This window comes from Clupea harengus, chromosome 1 (assembly GCF_900700415.2).
Source record: "Clupea harengus chromosome 1, Ch_v2.0.2, whole genome shotgun sequence".
NCBI lineage: Eukaryota > Metazoa > Chordata > Actinopteri > Clupeiformes > Clupeidae > Clupea > Clupea harengus.
This window is the reverse complement of record NC_045152.1, coordinates 1,850,306-1,870,305: the sequence shown is the minus strand read 5'-3', so window position 1 is coordinate 1,870,305 and position 20,000 is coordinate 1,850,306. Positions and strand designations below refer to the sequence as shown.

Sequence of the window (20,000 nt, the reverse complement as noted above, 5' to 3'; positions counted from 1 at the left end):
TTGTCATTATTCCCCAGCGTATTTGGACCTTGGCAGCTGGGACTTGGCATGCGCCCTCAATAACGCTGAGCACCACACTGAGCTCAATGGAGTGGAGCGCCTGATCGTGAGAAGAGGCCAGAAGTTTACCATCAACCTGAACCTGCGCTCTGGAGGCTACGAGCCGGGCAAACACTCTCTCACCCTCACCGCAGAGACAGGTGGGATCACTGACAGCTGAAACATGAACTACAACTGGAAGATCCTGCACAGACCGATCCTCATAAAATTCATCTCTGTTGTGTCCCCTCAAATTTATAGAGGACATATAAAAGCAGGGGTCACCTCTAGTCTATTACCACAAAAAAAACTAATGGGAAACTGCTGCAAGTTGCACGAGTGAAAGCAGGGACAATAGGGTCAGGCTTATCACTGAAGCCCATGCAAATAAACTGCAAAACAGTCACATCCACTCAGTTTGCCCAGTTTAAACACAGGATGAAGGGGACCTGGGAGGAAACGTGGCCTGTGGAAGATAAGGTGTTCACCAAAGCAGCCAGTAACGATAGCAGAGCAGTTGGCACTCCGCCAGCTGTAACAACATCCAAGGGAGTATACTGAGGCAGGATCAAAGCAGGGCTTTTTTATACGAGCAGGCTTACATAAACTGTTGCATGTGGGCCTGGCTAATATATTTATAGGGTAGGTCTGGGATAGGGGTGGGCTGGAAGGGAGAGGGGGTATCTAAGGCCCACATTCCCCAGATCAGCCCTCCTACCATTCTCCTCCACGCATGCCTTTGGCGACCTTTGAACCCAGTTAAAAAAAGTGTGAATCCCTGCCAACCATCCCCGGGTAGAACACAACAGTGGTATTCTCAGCGCTTGCATGAGTCGGCTAAGACTCTTGGCCTTGGTTACAAAAGCAGAGGCTCGGCGGTGTTACCCAGAGCCTCTGTGGCCCTGGGCAGTCATCCGTTGGTGCAGTTCCTCCTCCCGGGCCGAACCACAGCACATTCCAGACATGGTTGTGGAGGATAAGAGGGGACACATGGAGGAATTATGTGGCTACTTTTGGCGAACACTCTTTATCTCATGATCACTATTATCTTTGGTCCTCAAGCAGGAAGAAGGGAAGAAGATGCAGCTACCTTAGAATTCCTCTGTTCTGAGTCAGGCAGCCCTGCATGGAGAAGCCGTGGATAGTCAGTCTGTTTTTATCGAAGAGACACCTTAGAATGAGGTGCCTGACACCAAACCCTTTTTAAAGTGTTTAGTATCATGTAGCTGCTAATCTCCAGTAGTAAGAGCTGGTCTCCTTATCAATGACTGGGCACGTTCACAATCATTATTTTCCATGAGAATTGCTTAGATCTGTATTTATCTAAGGGAATGTTCTCGCATCAGAACCAAAAAAATGAGGATGACGACGGTTCCTGACTGTTCTGTTCTTACAGGACCTCAGCCATCGGAGGAGTCGTGCACCAAGGCCGTGTTCTGTGTGAGTGATGACGCGGACAAGACGAAATGGAGCGCCACTGCCAGCAGTCCCTCTTCAGGCACACTCGCCCTGGCCATCAGCGCCGCACCAGACGCGCCCATCGGCCGCTACTCGCTGACCCTGGATCAGTTCGGCTATAGGGTCAGCCTGGGCGAGTTTTTGCTGCTCTTCAACCCCTGGTGTCCCAGTGAGTAATAACTGTACACACACACACACACACACACACACACACACACACACACACACACACACACACACACACACACACACACACACACACACACACACACACACACACACACACATTCACACACAAACACAGAGGTGCACACAACTGCAGTCATGGACACACTAACATGTTTTATTGATATTTTAGATGGATATTGTATGTATGCATAAATATTTGATTTTAAAACACACTTAACACATAAAGACACACTCACAAACTCATAGCTGACCTTTTGTATCTATTTGCATGACAGGAGATTCCGTGTATTTGGCTGATGAGGAGGAACTGAAAGAATACGTTCTCTCTCAGGATGGGATTATTTTCAGGGGCACTTACAAATATCCCATAGGCAGCGCATGGGAATTTGGACAGGTGAGACTCACACACACACACACACACACACACACACACACACACACATACACACACACACACACACACACACAAACATGCACACAGAAACACACACACACACACACACACAAACATGCACACAGACACACACACACACACACACACACACACACACACACACACACACACAAACATGCACACAGACACACACACACACACACACACACACACACACAGACACACACACACACACACACACACACACACACATACACACACACACACACACGCACACACACAAACATGCACACAGACACACACACACACACACACACACACAAACATGCACACAGACACACACACTCACACATATAACAAACCTTAACAGGCTGCTGCTAAGTCCACTAAAACATAGACATACCAGACTTATGAAACAATGTCTGTCTATCAGTGAAATGCTAATCTCTGAAAACTTCAGGTGGCCAAAACCAACAGAGCTGTATGCCAGCTGTAGTTTTTTTTCTCCACTTCATCCATATTTTATCCAGATAAGTACAAGAAGCTCAACTCCTTTAATGACAAAGAGATATGGCCATGGAAGGTACAGACTGGTACCATTCATCATCACTTGTGAGGGAGGCAGAAATGGAAAATATGTGTCTATGTGTGATGTATGCCTCCCTTTCAGTAAGTTACAGCACATGACGAAGTGCAGACCTAATGTACCAAGGTGCAAACACTTAAAGCTATCCTCCAAAACCAGCCTGAAAATGGTTCAAGAGTGCTCAGATTCGCTCCCTTTACATTTACATTACAGCACAATTTTACCATAATTTAGGATAAATCTAGGGTGACCAGACGTCCTCTTTTGCCCGGACATGTCCTCTTTTTGAGACCTAAAAAATGCCTCCGGCAGGGATTCCAAAATCGTCCGGAATATTGCCTCGTCGAATGAATTACATTACAGTAACAAGAGTACCTTATGCAATACCTTTGAAATGGCAAACCTATCTCTGTCATGGTTTTTATTATTTTGTGGAAGGGAAATAGTCAGTAGCAATCTATAACACAATTATATACTTATCCTACATAAACTATGGAAACTATTAAAAAACTATTCAATTAAATTAATCATTTCTTATTTTCGTTGGTATTGTTGTCATATACAGATATGCAATGATGATTGCTGGGTAATATATATATTTTGTTGTCCAATGTCAAGTCTCTATTTGATCATGTGACGAGACGATACGATATAGCTAATTAAGACGCAAAATCTGAACGTCAAGACGACAGGCTGACTGAGCACAGCCAGAGGCAAAGCACACATGCAAGCCGAACAATGCCTTTCAAACATAAAAGTGGTGATGCATGATATACTTTTTCAATGGACAGGATAGCCAGCCCATTCAGCCTCTCCTGCTCCATGCGGCCCTCAGGTAGGTCTTAATGAGTTTCAATTTGGGAAAGGATCACTCGGCTGTTGCCACTGTCACAGATGTCAGAAACAATAGCAGGGCAGTGCACACCTTACCGAAGGTGGATGTTACGGAGTGATAATCCATAATCAGCATCTTGGCAAATTGGGAGACTGAGGACTGCTGAGCAATCTGCTCTAAAACAGGCCCTGAATGATAGGAGTTGTGCAAGACACGTTATTGCTATGTCCCTGTTGTCGTGGTCAGACAGACATTTTGCCTTGTCATATAGTTCATCATCGCCTACGAGCTGATGACCACTACAACAGGGACATAGCAATAACGTCTCCTGCACAGCTGCTATCATTGCAGCTGCCGTGCCCCTATTTAACAGGTTGTTATCATGTCGGAGTCAGTTCGCCGCCGAGTGCCTGTTTGATTGTGTATGTGTTTTTCAGATGTGGGTAAAGCTGCTGTGTGTGCCTCCGCAACAAATCGTGCCTTTCATCAGTGTTTTTAAAGAACCTTTCAGCACGTTGACCGTCTGTTTACGTTAGTGTGTCAGAGTGCTATCCATGTTTCTGATCGCTTTCTGTTTGACCCGTCTACTTTCCCAATACAATAGCCGAAGTAAATCATTCGACCGTAAAATCCAACACATTGTTGGTAATATATATTGTTAGATAAATTAATATTAAGACGTTAATATTAATGAGACAGAGACCTTTTGCAAAAGGGGAGAGATGACACAAACATGATCATGCACATGACTCCAAAGTGCAGCTGGGCACAGCCAGTTTTCATCCAAGTGCTCACATAAGCTTACATGGGCATGTTCATATTCTGTACATTCTGCGCAGAGTGGTGTCCCTTCTGCAATCGTCTGTGCGTTGTAGCAATATCGATTTGCAGAAGAGGTTTCAACCACAACTGGCCGTTAGCTCAGTGCAGAAGCATGAAATCAGTATGTGTTTATTGCAGCAAGAGCGTTTCACAGAACACATTCTTTCAGCATTACACTTGCATACAATGGATTATACATAATAACAACATTGGAATGTTTAACTATCATATATACATAGAGTATATATATACATATACGCCTAATGGTGTGTGTGTGTGTGCGCGTGTGCGCCTCTTAACTAGTAACTAGCGGGCACTAGGGCCTGTCGCAACTACCTTACGCCACTGTGCTATACACTACCCATCCATCCAACCCCCCCGGCCATCGCCGCTGAAGTGTCCTCTTTTTCACAAAATCAAATCTGGTCACCCTAATAAATCATGCACCAACACCCCCCCCCCCCCCAACACACACACACACACACACCACCACCACATGCTTTTTAGATGTATAATTTGCCTGTTCCTGTGCCCGTGTGTGATTTTATTGGCCAGTACGAGGCAGGGATCCTGGACGCATGTCTGCGGATTCTGGAAGTGAGTCCAAAATGCCTACAGAACCCAGGAGAGGACTGCTCTGCCAGAAGCAACCCTGTGTATGTGACCAGAGTCATCAGTGCCATGGTGAGGTGACACCTATGATATTAAACACAGATCTATGCTAATGCAAATGAATGCTAACTCTCACACTCCATGAACAGGACTAGTGATAAATATTGCTGCGTTTAAAAGCGACGTGTGGTTTAGCCTGAAGATGGACATGCATCCCTATATGATGAGACAATTTTTGCAGATTATCCATTTTCTATCGGGACATTTGTGGCCATTCTATTTTTTATTTAATTTCATATTTGTGATTTCAAACAGATATGAAACTCATCCGTTCTGTGTCATAAAGCATATGTGTGTTTGTTTATTCTCCTTCCTTTGCATCACTTCCTTCTACATTTACATACATTCATTTAGTGTTCATTCATTCATTCATTCATTCATTCATTCATTTAGATCTTATTAGCATCTTGTTCTATTTTGCCCTACCAGTTCAGCCACAGGAACAAACTTTTATTTCTCCTGCCTTCAGCACAACTATTTTCTCTTCAACGCAAAACAACCAGAACAACTTAACATCTGTGCCTTAAATCATTCCATTTCCCCCTTTGGCTGCTGTGCTTCCAGGTGAACTCTAACGGGGATTATGGGGTGCTGACGGGGAAGTGGAAGGAGCCGTTTGAGGATGGCATGAGCCCCATGTCCTGGAGGGGCAGTGTTGGGATCATGCAGCAGTGGCACCAGTCCGGCTGCAGGGCCGTGCGCTACGGCCAGTGCTGGGTGTTTGCCGCCGTGTCCTGCACAGGTACCCTGAACACGCAAGCGAGTCTCAGATCTCACAGACCTGAAGTCAGTCAGTGGTGGTGGTGGTGGGCTGCTCTGGATGGCATGGAGTGAAATGCTTTGTGTGGTATTTTACTGATAAACGTGCTAAACAGAACAAAGAATAATCACCATTATTCACGAGCAAGAAATCTTGGCCCAAAAGTTGTTTTGCAACAGTCTCTCTTTTTTATTGTTTTAAGCTTGGCTAAGCTCACATCGTGAAATCTGAAAGAACTTTGCAACTATTTAACTATTTGGTGTAGAGCCGAAGCATATTCACACCTCTGGCTTTCACCAGGCTAACCTCACTTCCTTTATGGTCAAATAGTTAAAATAACTGTACCTAGAGAATAAAACGTCCATTTTGTGTGCTACTTTAGCTGAATTACCCCTAACCCTTTCCCTCCTACAGTGGCTCGTGCTCTGGGCATTCCATGCAGGGTCATCACCAACTACCTCTCTGCTCATGATACCAACCAAAACCTGGTGATCGAGCGCTACATCGACGAGAAGGGTCAGCCTGTCAACCGCACCAAAGACAGCATATGGTCAGTACATGCCCCGCAATGGATGACAGGAAACACAACAAATTAATGTAGAGGATATGGTAGAGACTGTAGGATATTTTTTATATGAAGAGGTTCCTTGGAGTGTCTCTGCAGAAAGAACAGAACGTACAGGCCTGAAACAGCTGGAATATACCACACATATGCATTTAGCTTTAGTCTTGCTATTATAGTCATTTATAAATTGTTTCAGATTAATTTGAGGTTTGTTATTGCTATTAACACAACTGTGCCGCAACATGTTCTAACCTCCAAGGCTCTTGGCAAGACTGAGGGAGCATGTCATGTCTTTGACACGCTTTGCAGTTGAGACATGGTTGAAGGAATGCAGAGGTGAGGATGATCCATGTTATTAATGGCTGCTTTCTTATCTTGTTGCCATAGGAACTACCACTGCTGGGTGGAATCCTGGATGACCCGGCCTGATCTCTCTGCTGGTTACGATGGCTGGCAGGCCAGTGATTCCACACCACAGGAGAAGAGTCAGGGTAAGAATACGCATGACATGAAGCTAACTGGAGATCTGTGACATTGTGAATCGTTACTGTGCGGTGAATTAAATTTCATAGTGCTTTTGAGAGGCTATTTCATGAATTTACTTACAATAGAATGTCATGTAAGTAAATGAGTAAATCATGAATATATATCTCCTTCCCTCTCTCTCTCTCTCTCTATCTATCTGAGTAATCTCTCTCTCTCTCTCTCTCTCTCTCTCTCTCTCTCTCTCTATCTATCTAAGTAATCCCTCTCTCTCTCTCTCTCTTCCTCTGTACTTCCATCAGATGTGTATTGCTGTGGCCCAGTCCCTCTCAAGGCCATAAAAGAGGGTCAGCTGAACATGAAATACGACGCTCCGTTTGTGTTTGCCGAGGTGAACGCCGACGTGAAGACCTTCATGAAGAAGCCCAACGGCGCCACCGAAGAGGTCATCAGCGCCGCCTTTGTAGGCCAGCGCATCTCCACCAAGAGCGTGGGCAGTGACCAGAGGGAGGATATCACACACTTGTACAAATACAGAGAGGGTAAGAAGAGACTTTGTCTTGACCCCCCTCCCCCCCAAATCAAATCAAATCAAATCAAACTTTATTTGTACGGCGCATTTCATACAAGGAAGTAACACAATGCGCCTCACAGTAGGAAAGAAAAGGGGGGGGGGGGGGTTACAAACACTTGTAAAAAAAAAAGAAAAAAAACACAGATTTTCAAGAGATAAATGAATAAAATAAAATAAACGTACTAACCGCACTGGCACCGTAAAGGACTACTCAGCACGGTCATCGTCAAACTAAGCTGCTGGGGGGGGGGGGGTTACAAACACTTGTAAAGAGACACAGATAAGTAAATAAATAAATAAATGTTACATTAATGTTAAATAAATACATTTTACAAGTTACAAAACACTTATAAAAAGACACAGATTTTGCCAGAGATAAATGAACAGGAAATTACGTACTAACCGCACTGGCACCATAAAGGACTGCTCAGCACAGTTATCGTCAAACTAAGAGACAGCTGCTGGGGGGGGGGGGGGGTACAAATACTTGAAAAGAGACAGAAATAAGTAAATAAATAAATGTTCCATAAATGTTAAATACATTTTACAGTGAGTGATAAGCGAGATCAAAGAGGTATGTCTTAAGTGCATGTTTAAAGGTTTCAACCGTTTCGGCCATTCTTAGGTATTCTGGCAGAGTGTTCCAAAGGTTGGGGGCATAGAAACTAAAAGCTGCTTCCCCATGTCTCTTTGTCCTGGCTTTTGGAACTGTTAGAAGTTCAGTGCCGGAGGACCTCAGGGATCTACTGGGTGTGTACCTTGAGAGCATGTCTGTTATATATTCAGGTGCATGACTATGGAGTGATTTATAGACTAGTAGGAGAACCTTGAAATCTATTCTAAAACTAACAGGTAGCCAGTGCAGTGATTTTAATACTGGTGTGATGTGCGCTCTCCGTCTTGTTTTAGTGAGGACTCGCGCTGCTGCATTCTGTATTGTTTGTAGTTGACTAATGGCTTTTTTTGGTAGACCAGACAAAAGCGAGTTACAGTAGTCTAGCCTGCTCGTGATAAACGCGTGCATCAGTCTTTCGGTGTCAGCCTGAGCGAGAAACGGTTGCACCTTAGCAATGTTTCTTAAGTGATAAAAAGATGTTTTAATTAAACACACACATACACTTATTACTTACACCTACTACAAACACAATAACCAATATTATGCATGAAAAATAAGGGTAATATTATGCAACATAGTGAAGGCCACTGGCTGGCTGTGGTGGTCTTAAGACTTGTGCTGCTTCCATTAAATATACACCAAGCGCTCTGAGCTCCCTCCAAGCATACCTCCAGGCCCTTACCATTTAAATACTAGGGACTCAGAGAGTGAAATTACGGTCAGCCTCACTGATTTCAAACTAAATACTTTTATTATAGGTCAGTGGTAAGCCCCTTTTACTTCCAGCAAAATGTTTTTCAAGACTTTTCCATTTAAAATGTATAAACCAGCCCACATCTAAAATGCACACTTTCTCAGATCTCTGATCAGTTCAAGCACAGCAGCATCTGGTACAGTCTTACATGAGCATAATCCTACATTAATTAATGAATTAACTAATGAATGAAATGCCATCTGCAGGACAAAGGTGTGTGTTCTGGCATTCATACTGTATACATAGCACTCATGACGAGTGTATGAGGATGATGTGTTTGACGTGTGTGAGGATCAGATGCGATGTGCTGAGATACACAGACGCGCGCTCAGCAATTTGCATTACCCATACAGAACTAACAGAGGCATTATTTAAAAGGGAGCATTCGTCACTCACTACTGCCTGAAAGTAACTCTTCTTCTTCACAGGATCTGAGGAGGAAAGAGAGACCTTCAAGAAAGCCGAACACCTGAACAAGCTCCAGCAGGACAAGGATGTTGGGCTGGATCTCAAGATCAAGGTCAGTCCATCCATGATGAAGGGCTGCGACTTTGACGTGTTCGCTGTGGCCAAGAACAACACGGCGACCGACAAGAAGTGCCGCCTGATCTTCGCCTCCCGCGCCGTCTCCTACAGCGGCATCCTCGGAGACGACTGCGGCTACAAGGACCTGCTCAACGTGGAGCTTCCACCCGGAGGAGGTAATCAGCAAAAAACAATGTTAATAGTGAAAGAAGGCGATAGTGTAATCAAACAGATAAATCCTAAATGCGCGGGTGCTCAGAATGGGTAAGCACAGTTCACTAACAGGATCAGTGTCTCCTTAGCCTACAGTAAATCATAGTGCACTAATGGACTTATTACAAACATGGAGTGGGGCAGTGCAATAAATACTGTGTGTAAGAGTGGGTATGAGTGTGTGTGTGTGTTTACAGAAAGCTTATCCGACTTGTCACACAGTTTGTCACACTCACTGAAAAATGCTTTAAGCCCTGGATAGTTTATGAAGACATGTAAACAATACACGTCTGTTGTTTCTCAGAGCGGTCAGTGCCCCTGCGGCTGAACTACAGTAAGTACTGTGACTCTCTGACCGAAGACAACCTGATCCGCCTGGTGGCTCTTCTCCAGGACCGAGGAACCGGCGACACGATCCTGACCGTCAGAAACATCATCCTGGAGAACCCCGAAATCAAGATCAGGGTATGACAAATCTGCAACTGCAAAGAGTCTCATTATTTGGCAGTGTTGGCATAAACCTTGGCATTCTATGTTAAGCAGTTTTATCCAACCGTAGGTGATGCCAAGCTCAAAACCAAATGCCATCCAAACTATGCCTTACAAGTAGTTCTGTTTATACGGCATTGCTATTCTAGCGCTGTGTTTGTGCTACAGTAGATGAAGATAGGAGTGTTTTGAAATGTTTTAACTGGAAAATAAACTGACAGCCTCTGACAATCATACATGCTGTTATTTTCACACACACCCACAGTAGTCAGGTAGAAAGAAGCAAATAAGCACCAAAGATACCTAATTTAACGTAATAATGTAAAGAGATCATTGAGATGAGTGTCTCAATGTGTATGTGTGTGTCTGTCAGCTGCCCATCTTTGTTACTGTTATACAGTACCATCCCTTCCATGACAGTGGTACAGTGGTAGAGAAGTTGTTTAGTAATCAGAAGGTTGCTAGTTCGATTCCCTGTCGAAGCGTCCTTGAGCAAGACACTGAACCCCTAATTGCTCCTGATGTGCAGTGTGCCATCAGTGTAAATGTAAAAATGTAAAATGTGTATACATTGTAAGTCGCACATATGTAAGTCGCTTTGGATAAAAGCGTCTGCTAAATGACTAAATGTAAATGTTCCACTCCAGCAGCTGGCCTTTCAACATGGCAGACAAGCTCTCTCTTTATCTCTATTTGCTCTGTGTGGAAACAACAATGCCAGCTGATATGGTTCTTATACAAATGGAATAAGAGCAGCGGATATCCTAGAAATCCTGATATGCATGTGTGTTCATGTGTGTGTGTGTGTGTGTGTGTGTGTGTGTGTGTGTGTGTGTGTGTGTGTGTGTTCATGTGTGTGTGTTTGTGTCTGTGTGTGTGTGTGTGTGTCTGCGTTCATGTGTGTGTGTTTGTGTCTGTGTGTGTGTGTGTGTGTGTGTGTGTGTGTGTTTGTGTGTGTGTGTGTGTGTGTGTGTGTGTGTGTTGTTGTTGTTGTTGTTGTTTTAGGTTCTGGGGGAGCCCAAGGTGAACCGTAAATTGGCTGCAGAGATCACGGTGAAGAACCCTCTGCCTATTCCTCTCAATGGCTGCTGCTTCAAGGTGGACGGAGCCAACCTCACAGGAGGCAAAACCATCACTGAGAGGTGGGTGGATGGATTATGTTCTGACATATTCTCATGGTATTGTTTTCACACTGGAAACTATACTTTTATGTTTTTTCTGCTGTCAATTTAGGAAACAAGTTGTCTCTTGATATTATGCAGTAAAATCCTTTTCTGACCCTTTCTTACCATACCCGCTAAAATCCAGATTCACAAATAAGATTACAAGGAAATAAACCTCCCTCTTCTTAACCTTTTTAAAAAGAGACATCTGACATCTTAACCTCTTGTCTTAACCAAACAATGAGCAGGGCGGTAAAGAATTTCATCAACACACTTTCTGGAAATACAGAAGTTGTCAGCAGCCTAGACTGCGGGTCAAGTTTATTTGTCTAGATCCAAATCTAAAACATTGTGTGATTCCAAGAGTTCAGAGAGTCCAAAGCAACATATTTAACAAAGGGTGGTTCTGGAGTCGGTGCTCAGAGATTTGGCTTCAAGTTGTGTTATGTAACGAGAGACCAGGGAAGGAATGAAAAGGCGGCTGCATGGGGAGAGGTGAGGGAGATGTTTTTTTGCGCTAGCTTATCGAGCAAGACAACGTGGAATGCACTGTTTCAGCCAAGCTGTCTGTCATTTGTAGAACTTGCACTCTCTGTTCCCAAACTGTTTCCCCAGAAGACCCTTAAGGCTACGGTGCTCTGATACTGCGCACACATCTGTCTTACTGGTGGCTTAAACAAAGCATCCACCACTACAGCACACCCCTCAGTTCTCTCACAAACAACAAGGGTGTGTTTTCTGAAAGGTGTCCCCTGTGAGCTAGCCTGACGATGTCATACTCATAATTCTAGTCAGAATATGAGTCTGATATCGCTCCATTGGGCTGTGATTATGGGGCGTGTTTCAACAGAACCAGGAGAAAAAATGCCTCTTCGCTCAATTGGTTACCTACAACCAATCAGAACAACGTAGTATGTGACCAGGGGCAGCTGATACATTACACTTTTACCGGATCCCGTAGGAAGGAAGGCAAAAACATCTTTTCGATTGACAAATGCCTTGATCGCGTTTCTCTGTTCCTCTTTCAAAATGAATGCACTGTCAATGTCTAAATGGCTTCGAATCTATACATTTCAGCTCTCCAGCGGCAGCCATGTTTGTTGAAAACGAATTCAACTCGTGTGTTGGTGACGTGGTTGGTTACGTTACTGTTGATCATCTGTCCATCATCGTATAAAGCCCGCCTTAACAATTTGATTGGTACGGCCGATATCGAGCCGCAGATAATTTCTCCTCAATGGAGTAATGCCAGACCGAACTTCCCAACCAAAAAATGTGTGGGCGGGGCTAAGTTCGGTTACAGAAGACCCTTAAGGCTACGGTGCTGATACTGCGCACACATCTGTCTTACTGGTGGCTTAAACAAAGCATCCACCACTACAGCACACCCCTCAGTTCTCTCACAAACAAATCGAGATAGAGCATGCAGTAGCTGTACACTCAAATACTCTTATCATGTGGCTATTGGCCCATACCATCCCAGTCAATACTGCAGCTGCACACTTCCACTGATTAGCCTCTCATTAGTAAAGTATGTACTTAAATTATCACTGGAGGGCTAAAGGGAATAGTGTGAACTCTTGGCTGTTGCTTTGGTTAGTCTTGGCACAGGGGTTTAAATGTGTATTGTCTCACAGACTGCCGTCTACGGTGGAGGCGGGCCAGGAGGCCAAGGTCAAAGTGTACTTCACACCAACCCACTGGGGCCTGAGGAAACTGGTGGTGGATTTTGACAGCGACAAGCTCTGCCACGTCCAGGGTTACAGGAATGTGATCATCGGAAAGTAGCTCTGCCGTCATTTGTATATAAAGCAAAAAAGACTCAAACATTTAATGTAATCGTAAGGTAATGCCATTGTAAATGGCATTTTATATTTTATATAAGAGAATCTAAACTTAAATCGTGGGACAGCATTGGAGAGAAAATGAAGACGAAGGCATATCATAAAGAGCCTTTGGTTTGAAAGTCTTTTTGAAAGAAATGTTGAAATATGTTTTCTAAGTCGCTTTGGATAAAAGTGTCTGCCAAATACCCTAACCATTGGAGGATAATGTATTTGAAAGGAAGTTCTCCCAGAAAAAGTTACTTTTATACTCCATGTCTTCTACTGTTAAAAGACATACATTTTTCTTGTATACTCTGCTTTATGTCTTGCAGCATTTGAAAATCATAACAGGAAAAGCTATCAAATGTATCTAGTATTTGTTTGTCATGACACAGAGATTTAATAAGATTTCCATGAAATACACATGACATTGTGTATTTATGTGTTTTTATTAAAAAGACGTTGAAAAATGCTACTGTTTCATTTGAATTTGTTCAAAGAACCAGGGGTAAGATGGATGTTCAAGGACAGAATTCACGCCAGTAGATGGCGCTCATATCTCATTTATTTGTCCCCAATCCTCGATGAACCGTAGAAGAGAAAGTGGTTACAGCGAACTATTCTTTTTTACCACAAACTATAAATATTAGAATACATTTGGGTTCAAACTCCAGCAGGGCACCCATATGATCTTATTTCTCTCTGCTCTTTACACACAGGGCTTCACGAGGTGGTAGTTTCAGTGACAGGCCATAATAAAAAAAAGACTCAGTGTTGAACAAAAGATCCTTAAAAATCTAAACAGGTAAATAACTTATCAGATCTTTGGACCACCTTTCTTTAAACTATCAGACTGCCGATTACCAGTTACCAGTAATCCTTTGTTCCATATGTTCTCACTGTGTGAATAGGAGGAGTTTATGCAAAACACTGTTCTTTGTTGATGCTATATATCTTGCTGAGACAGCGACTACATATTTATCAGTTGATATTGCACCACTAACTTGTAACCATGTACTTCATACTTAAACTGATTCTCTTATTTCTCTGCATATGTGGTGAGTAGGCCTACTGATGACTGAAGATGTGTTATATGTCATTCATCTATGGGTTTTTTTGTGGTTGAGTGGGTCCTCTAAGAATAATGATATTATTGACTGATGTTTTTAAACAGATGGACTGTGTCAGACTCTGCGTGAGTCTGAATCAGTGGTTCTTAAACCTGGAGACTCCCACAAACTGACCTGCACGTACTCTGGCTTTAGCAGTGATCCTTATGTAGGTTGGATCAGACAAGCAGCTGGAAAAGGGCTGGAATGGCTTTCTGTAATATACACCACATCAACATACTATGCACAAACAGTTCAAGGAAGATTCACTATCTCCAGAGACAACAGCATGAAGCAGGTGTATCTGCAGATGAACAGCCTGAAGACTGAGGACACGGCTGTGTATTACTGTGCCCGAGACACACAGTGATAGAAGAGGATCCAAGACTGAACAAAAACCCTGTTACTAAGACTTGTGTTCAGAGGCACAGGGGTTTGCCGTTTGACTTTTTTCTTCTTTAAACTGTTTCAGTTATAATAAACATAACTTTAAGTGATACTGCAGTAGCACCAGGTCTTACTAGTCCAAATCTATTGTAGATCTTAGGTAAATATGTAGAGAAGCTCTATCTGTAAAAAATAAACTGTCTATAAATATCTAAATGTTCTTTAGACCTCAATTATACTGAATGAACCTGGTAGCGAAATAATTGATGGTGAACTCTCCAGTGGTGAAAGGCCAGTAGTGTTTTCAGTCCAGTCGGAGGGGTGTACATGTGTACATGTACATGATTGCATGATATGATATGGCGCTTCATGGAAATTGTTTCAATAATGATTATGATGAATTATTGTAAAAAAAATAATAATAATTTAAATCATCATGAACAGATTGAAATACTAAACAAATGATATTCATGTTTCATTTTGATAGTCAATAAATGTATTTATGTACACCACAATTATTTGTACATTCTGCTGTCACATGACATTTCAAAATCTGTTTAAATGGAAATAGTTAAATGTGTATTTGTTGACGGGTGTGTCACTGGAGTAACCAAACATGCTTGGCCTTTCTATTCTGTCTTGTCACAATATTCAAATGCCACCAGCCTCACCCTGCCCTCTCTGTATTTAATGTGAAGCACGAGTATCCCTGTCACTCAAACAGCTCAAGGTCAGAGTGGCGGCTCTTACCTGCTGATCTTGAAGCCACATCATGTTTCCTACATCTCTCCTCTTACTGCTGCTGGTTAATGTCTCGTGTGAGTTACTCATATCTTTTTAACGAGTAATCCTTCATTCAAATCTTTGATTTTCTTTGCATGTAATGATCTTATTTGTTTTCACAGGTGTCTATTGTCAAGTTCAGCTCAATCAGCAAAGTTCTGTGACCATACAGCCAGGCCAAGTATTGACCCTGTCCTGTGGTGTTTCTGGGTATTCACTCACTGACACAAGCTACTGTACCAACTGGATAAAACAACCTGCTGGTAAAGCACTGGAGTGGATTGCACGCTATGATGGGAGCACAGCTCACAGTGACAAACTGAAGAGCAAGTTCAGCGTCTCCAGAGACACTTCCAGCAGCACAGTGACTCTACTGGGACAGAGCCTGCAGACTGAAGACTCGGCTGTGTACTACTGTGCCCGATACTCACCGTGTAGCAAAACATCACCATAGCAGAACAAAAACCTCCCCAGAGGCTCCTTTTCAAAACATGCATTCCTACATTTTAAACATACCGGTACATGCATATTTCACAAAACGTCGCAAATAAATGGCAAGTACATTCATACAAAGAAGCTCATATTGTCCCTTATGTATACATGTAACACAATACAATATCTGTTATCTAGTCACCCTGATGCCTCATATTCACTAGACAGGCCAGAAAATCACAGAACATAACTTACAGGTATTACTTCACACCCTATCAGTGTAAAACCTCCGTGTCCACAAACTAGAGTTCCTTAAATTTTCACTTTTCACATAGACATACAACCAACTTTTTAGTTTATTTTTGCCAGAAACATTATCGTTCAAGACGTTCAAATGGCATACTACTCCCCACTCGCCCCAGTCAGTAAAAGTGAAAAATATATTATGCTGCCATACAGGCACGTGCACAGACATTTTGGGGGGCAGGTGCTCAAACCAAAAAAAAGGGCACCCATCGCCAAAATTATTAATGAAATTATAAATAATAATAATAAATAAATAAAAAACACAGTAGGATATTCTCAACTTAAATATTTAATTTTGTTAACAAACTAACTCAAATTATCTCCTGAACATAACTCAGTCCTACACTCTGTCTGTCCTTCCTCATCCATGATGGGCTCCTCTGAACCAGGTCGGGTTACTGATTCTCCCTTATTTGTTTTACTAGTTGATGGCCTGATCCAAGATAAAAGAAAGCTGCTACCCTGAGCTGCTTGCTGCAGTTCCCTGTCCTTCTGCTTTTGGAGTCTCTCTTTTCTTGGCATTTTGCTGCAAATTTTGTAAATGAGATAAATCAATGTTGTGCATAATGATCAAGAGTGACTTACATTATCTCTGTAAAGCTGACAACACAGTACACACACATTTTGTTTACTGTTTTCTGACTGAGTTGAAGCATAAGCAGCATTACACTAATAATATAGTCATGTAGCTCAACTTAAGACCTACCTTTCATTTCAATAATTACGATTTTAAATGAAACAAAACTAGTGAACTAGTCTAATTTGTAGAACCGTAAAACTGCCTTTAAATTCTCTGCCTGCCTGCTTGCCTGCCTGCCTGTCTGTCTGCCTGTATCTCTCTCCCTCTCTCTTCATTAAACACGACAAACGTCAGTAAACAGCTGGACAAGGCTTTGAAATCATGGATTTCGTGAGTTTTGTGTTTGTTAATTTTTTTAGGAAACGTCGGACCAGTTGCGACATAATGTTTTCAGCGGCGCTAATGTTGTGGTTAATTTATCACCAAACAACGTCGGGGGATTGCACAAACACCGTCATTACCTGTTTGTCTGATGCTGCGGGTCAGAGAAGAAGTAGGCTGCAGCCGTTTGGCCTGGCGCTCAGCACTGCATGAGCACTAAAAGTGGAGGAGGGAGGGGCGCGTGGGGCTTGTGAGCGCCGGGTAGCATGTCGGGGCGAAATTCTCAAAAGAACTCAAATAAATGCCCCGTCATATATCAAAACACATTTGGGGGGAATTGATAACAGAGAGAGTAATTTTTATTGTTAAATATTGATGAATGAAGAAAAAAATTGGCTCCAGCGGAAGGGGCACATTTCTCATCCAAGGCAAAAGGGCAGGTGCTTGAGCACCACTAGGGGTCTATCTGTGCACGTGCCTGCTGCCATAATAAAGCTGAATATCAAGAGAACGGCATATTCCTCATATAATCATCCCTGTTAATCTGGAATTGTATTTTAGACTTAATTTATTTACCAACCAATCATGTTTCTGAAATGATGCATCACAGGCACTTTTAGTTCCCTCACAAGTGAAGGGACCAGCATAGGTCATAAGAATATGCCATAGTCAATAAGTCAATGATATTATACCTAGTGATAATTGTTACTTTTATTTGGATTTAACTAGCCATGAGTTGACTTTCCTTGGTGAATATACTTTGGGCTGACCTGGGTAGTGAGGTGTGATACTAGACTCTCACCTCCCCCCCCCAGGTCGAGACAAAGAACCCTGCATGCATGGCCCATTTGAATAGACGGTAACACCCCTTAGATATTAGTGTATTTAACAGACTGTCCCTCAAGGGATAATCAGATATACTGAGGTGAAGTTCTGTGAGGGAGGATGGATCTGAAAGTCTCTGTCTCACAAGTGGTCGGCCGCCATTCTTCAAGAATAAACCTGAATCCTGACTGATCAAACCTAAGACTTTCTGCTACACCGGTAACTGTCTGTCTGTCTGAACCGCTGGGTTTTGAAATGTCTCATCAGGTGGTTTGGAATCTTTGTCTCATCTTTTTGTGTGTTCACAGGTGGCCAGGGTGACAGTGTGACTGAATCTGAACCAATGCTTATCCACCCAGGAGGAACTCACACACTGACCTGTACAGCCTCTGGATTTACATTTATCACTGTAACCGCACTGGGTCAGGCAGGCTCCTGAAAAAGGGCTGGAATGGGTGGCCTACATCAGATATGACAGTGCCGTTATGTACTACCTTCAATCTGTCCAAGGGAGGCTCACTATCTCCAAAGACAACAACAAGAAGCAGATGAACAGCCTGAAAAGTGAAGACACTGTTGTGTATTGCTGTGCACGACACACTCAGAGACACAAGTTGCAAAAATCAGCATGACAGAGTTACACATGAACACACTCATTATTGTTATTATTATTATTATTATTATTACTATTATTAGTAGTAGTAGTAGGAGTAGTAGCAACAGCAGCAGTATAAGTAATAACAATGATAATAATAATATTCAACAACCACTTATATGTTTATACTATATAACGATTTAGGAGTTACTACAAGGACAAAGTCATAGAAGAGGTAGACAGTGAGCGCACATTGACCTGAGAAACCCCCAAAAATTCCTTTTTAATCAAATTTCATTTTCCATCTCTGCTTTCCATTCTGTGTGTGCACACTGCAAGAAAAACACATCTGGTCTTCATGTACAGTCCTGGCTCTGTAAATGGGAAACAAACACAGTGGCTCAGACCTGCATGAACCATGTTCATGTAGGATCATCCCCTGCACACTTTATTTAAGCCTGAAGGGGGCTGCATACTGCACCCACTACTACACAACCCAGAAGATGCCAACACAGACCGTCTCAGACAGTTGTTGCAAGTTGGTGCACATGAGAACCTGAACTCTGCTGTACCTGCAAAACTGACCTTTGAGGGTCCGAATCAGTGACTGCAGTATGCACTGGATTAGACTGGATCCTATCTGCAGAGGAACCTGAGGTTCATGATACACATTACTTTCTCTGCAAAGTAAAGTAAAACAAAGGCGTTTCAAATACAAAGATGAACAGTAAATGTATCCTCAATGTTTATGTAACAATAATAAACTACAATAATAAACTACAATAATAAACTACAATAATAAAGTTCCTCTCCATTTTGTTTATATTTTGTCTGCCCCAGAGTGAAGGAGGAGCTAATGCAAACCCGAGCCTTTCTAAATATAGACCCACTTGAAATGCTTCATATATATTTACGATGAGCCACACAGCTGGTCAAACCCTGAAATATTTACTTAATAACTCAGCTCATTCTTGTAGGTCCTGTATAAGTATCAGAATATTCATACGAAATATAAATTTCACAGAGTTTGAGTTACTTGATTTTCAGCTGGACTCTGTCGGAGTCGGAGGGAGCTGTCATTACACCTGGTGGATCTCATACACTGACCTTAGTTTTTGTCAAAAATCTTAGTTTTTGTTTAGTAGGAGATATTAGAACGTGACATGCTTAACTTCTCAATATGTATGTCACACAGTGGTACTCTACACCCACCAACAATCAAGGTTGAAAAGCACAGACAGTAGCTGAAGAGTGTATGTGGATGGGTGTTGAATCTCTTTACATATAAACCTTCAGAGGATGGGCTATGCAAACTAATAACTCATTTAGTAAACCTTAACATGAGGCTGCTGCTTTAATTCAGGCCTGTTTGTCTGTTGTCTTACAGCAGCGTATGTGATCCATACATCTCCATTATGGAGTTCAGAACTGTCTGGTGTTCAGTCATCATATAGACGACCTTGAGAGGTATGGGAAAAGCAGTTACTTTTATGCATGTTATACATTTTTGAACGTGTTGAAGATCTTCTGAATATTATATGGGCCACTGACTCTGAGATGAGTTCTACCCCCCATGAATCAAATAGTCAGAGGTGAAATTGTGACGGTGGGTGCTGGACACAAAAGCTACAGTGATAAAGGAACACACAGTGTGCACTGCATTTTACCTATTGAGTGGACAGACAACAATGAATGGTTC

General features: G+C 42.5%; 1 protein-coding gene and 1 gene segment (V, D, J or C); both read left to right on the top strand.

Annotated features, from left to right (window-relative positions):
* LOC105896770 (protein-glutamine gamma-glutamyltransferase 2-like) overlaps nt 1-13,435 on the top strand; it is a 16,193-nt gene extending 2,758 nt beyond the window's left edge. The window contains exons 2-13 of the mRNA XM_012823571.3: nt 18-200; nt 1,436-1,666; nt 1,962-2,080; nt 4,879-5,007; nt 5,560-5,737; nt 6,170-6,305; nt 6,708-6,811; nt 7,106-7,345; nt 9,176-9,448; nt 9,790-9,950; nt 10,980-11,116; nt 12,775-13,435. Of these exons, the coding sequence (XP_012679025.2) occupies nt 18-200; nt 1,436-1,666; nt 1,962-2,080; nt 4,879-5,007; nt 5,560-5,737; nt 6,170-6,305; nt 6,708-6,811; nt 7,106-7,345; nt 9,176-9,448; nt 9,790-9,950; nt 10,980-11,116; nt 12,775-12,925 (2,042 nt within the window). The 3' untranslated portion in view covers nt 12,926-13,435. The remainder of the gene's footprint in view (nt 1-17; nt 201-1,435; nt 1,667-1,961; nt 2,081-4,878; nt 5,008-5,559; nt 5,738-6,169; nt 6,306-6,707; nt 6,812-7,105; nt 7,346-9,175; nt 9,449-9,789; nt 9,951-10,979; nt 11,117-12,774) is intronic.
* A 496-nt stretch (nt 13,436-13,931) lies between these two features.
* Nucleotides 13,932-20,000, top strand: part of LOC122133298 — a 22,289-nt gene continuing 16,220 nt past the window's right edge. Inside the window, 2 exon segments of the V gene segment in view lie at nt 13,932-14,021; nt 14,138-14,432. Coding sequence covers nt 13,976-14,021; nt 14,138-14,432 — 341 coding nt within the window.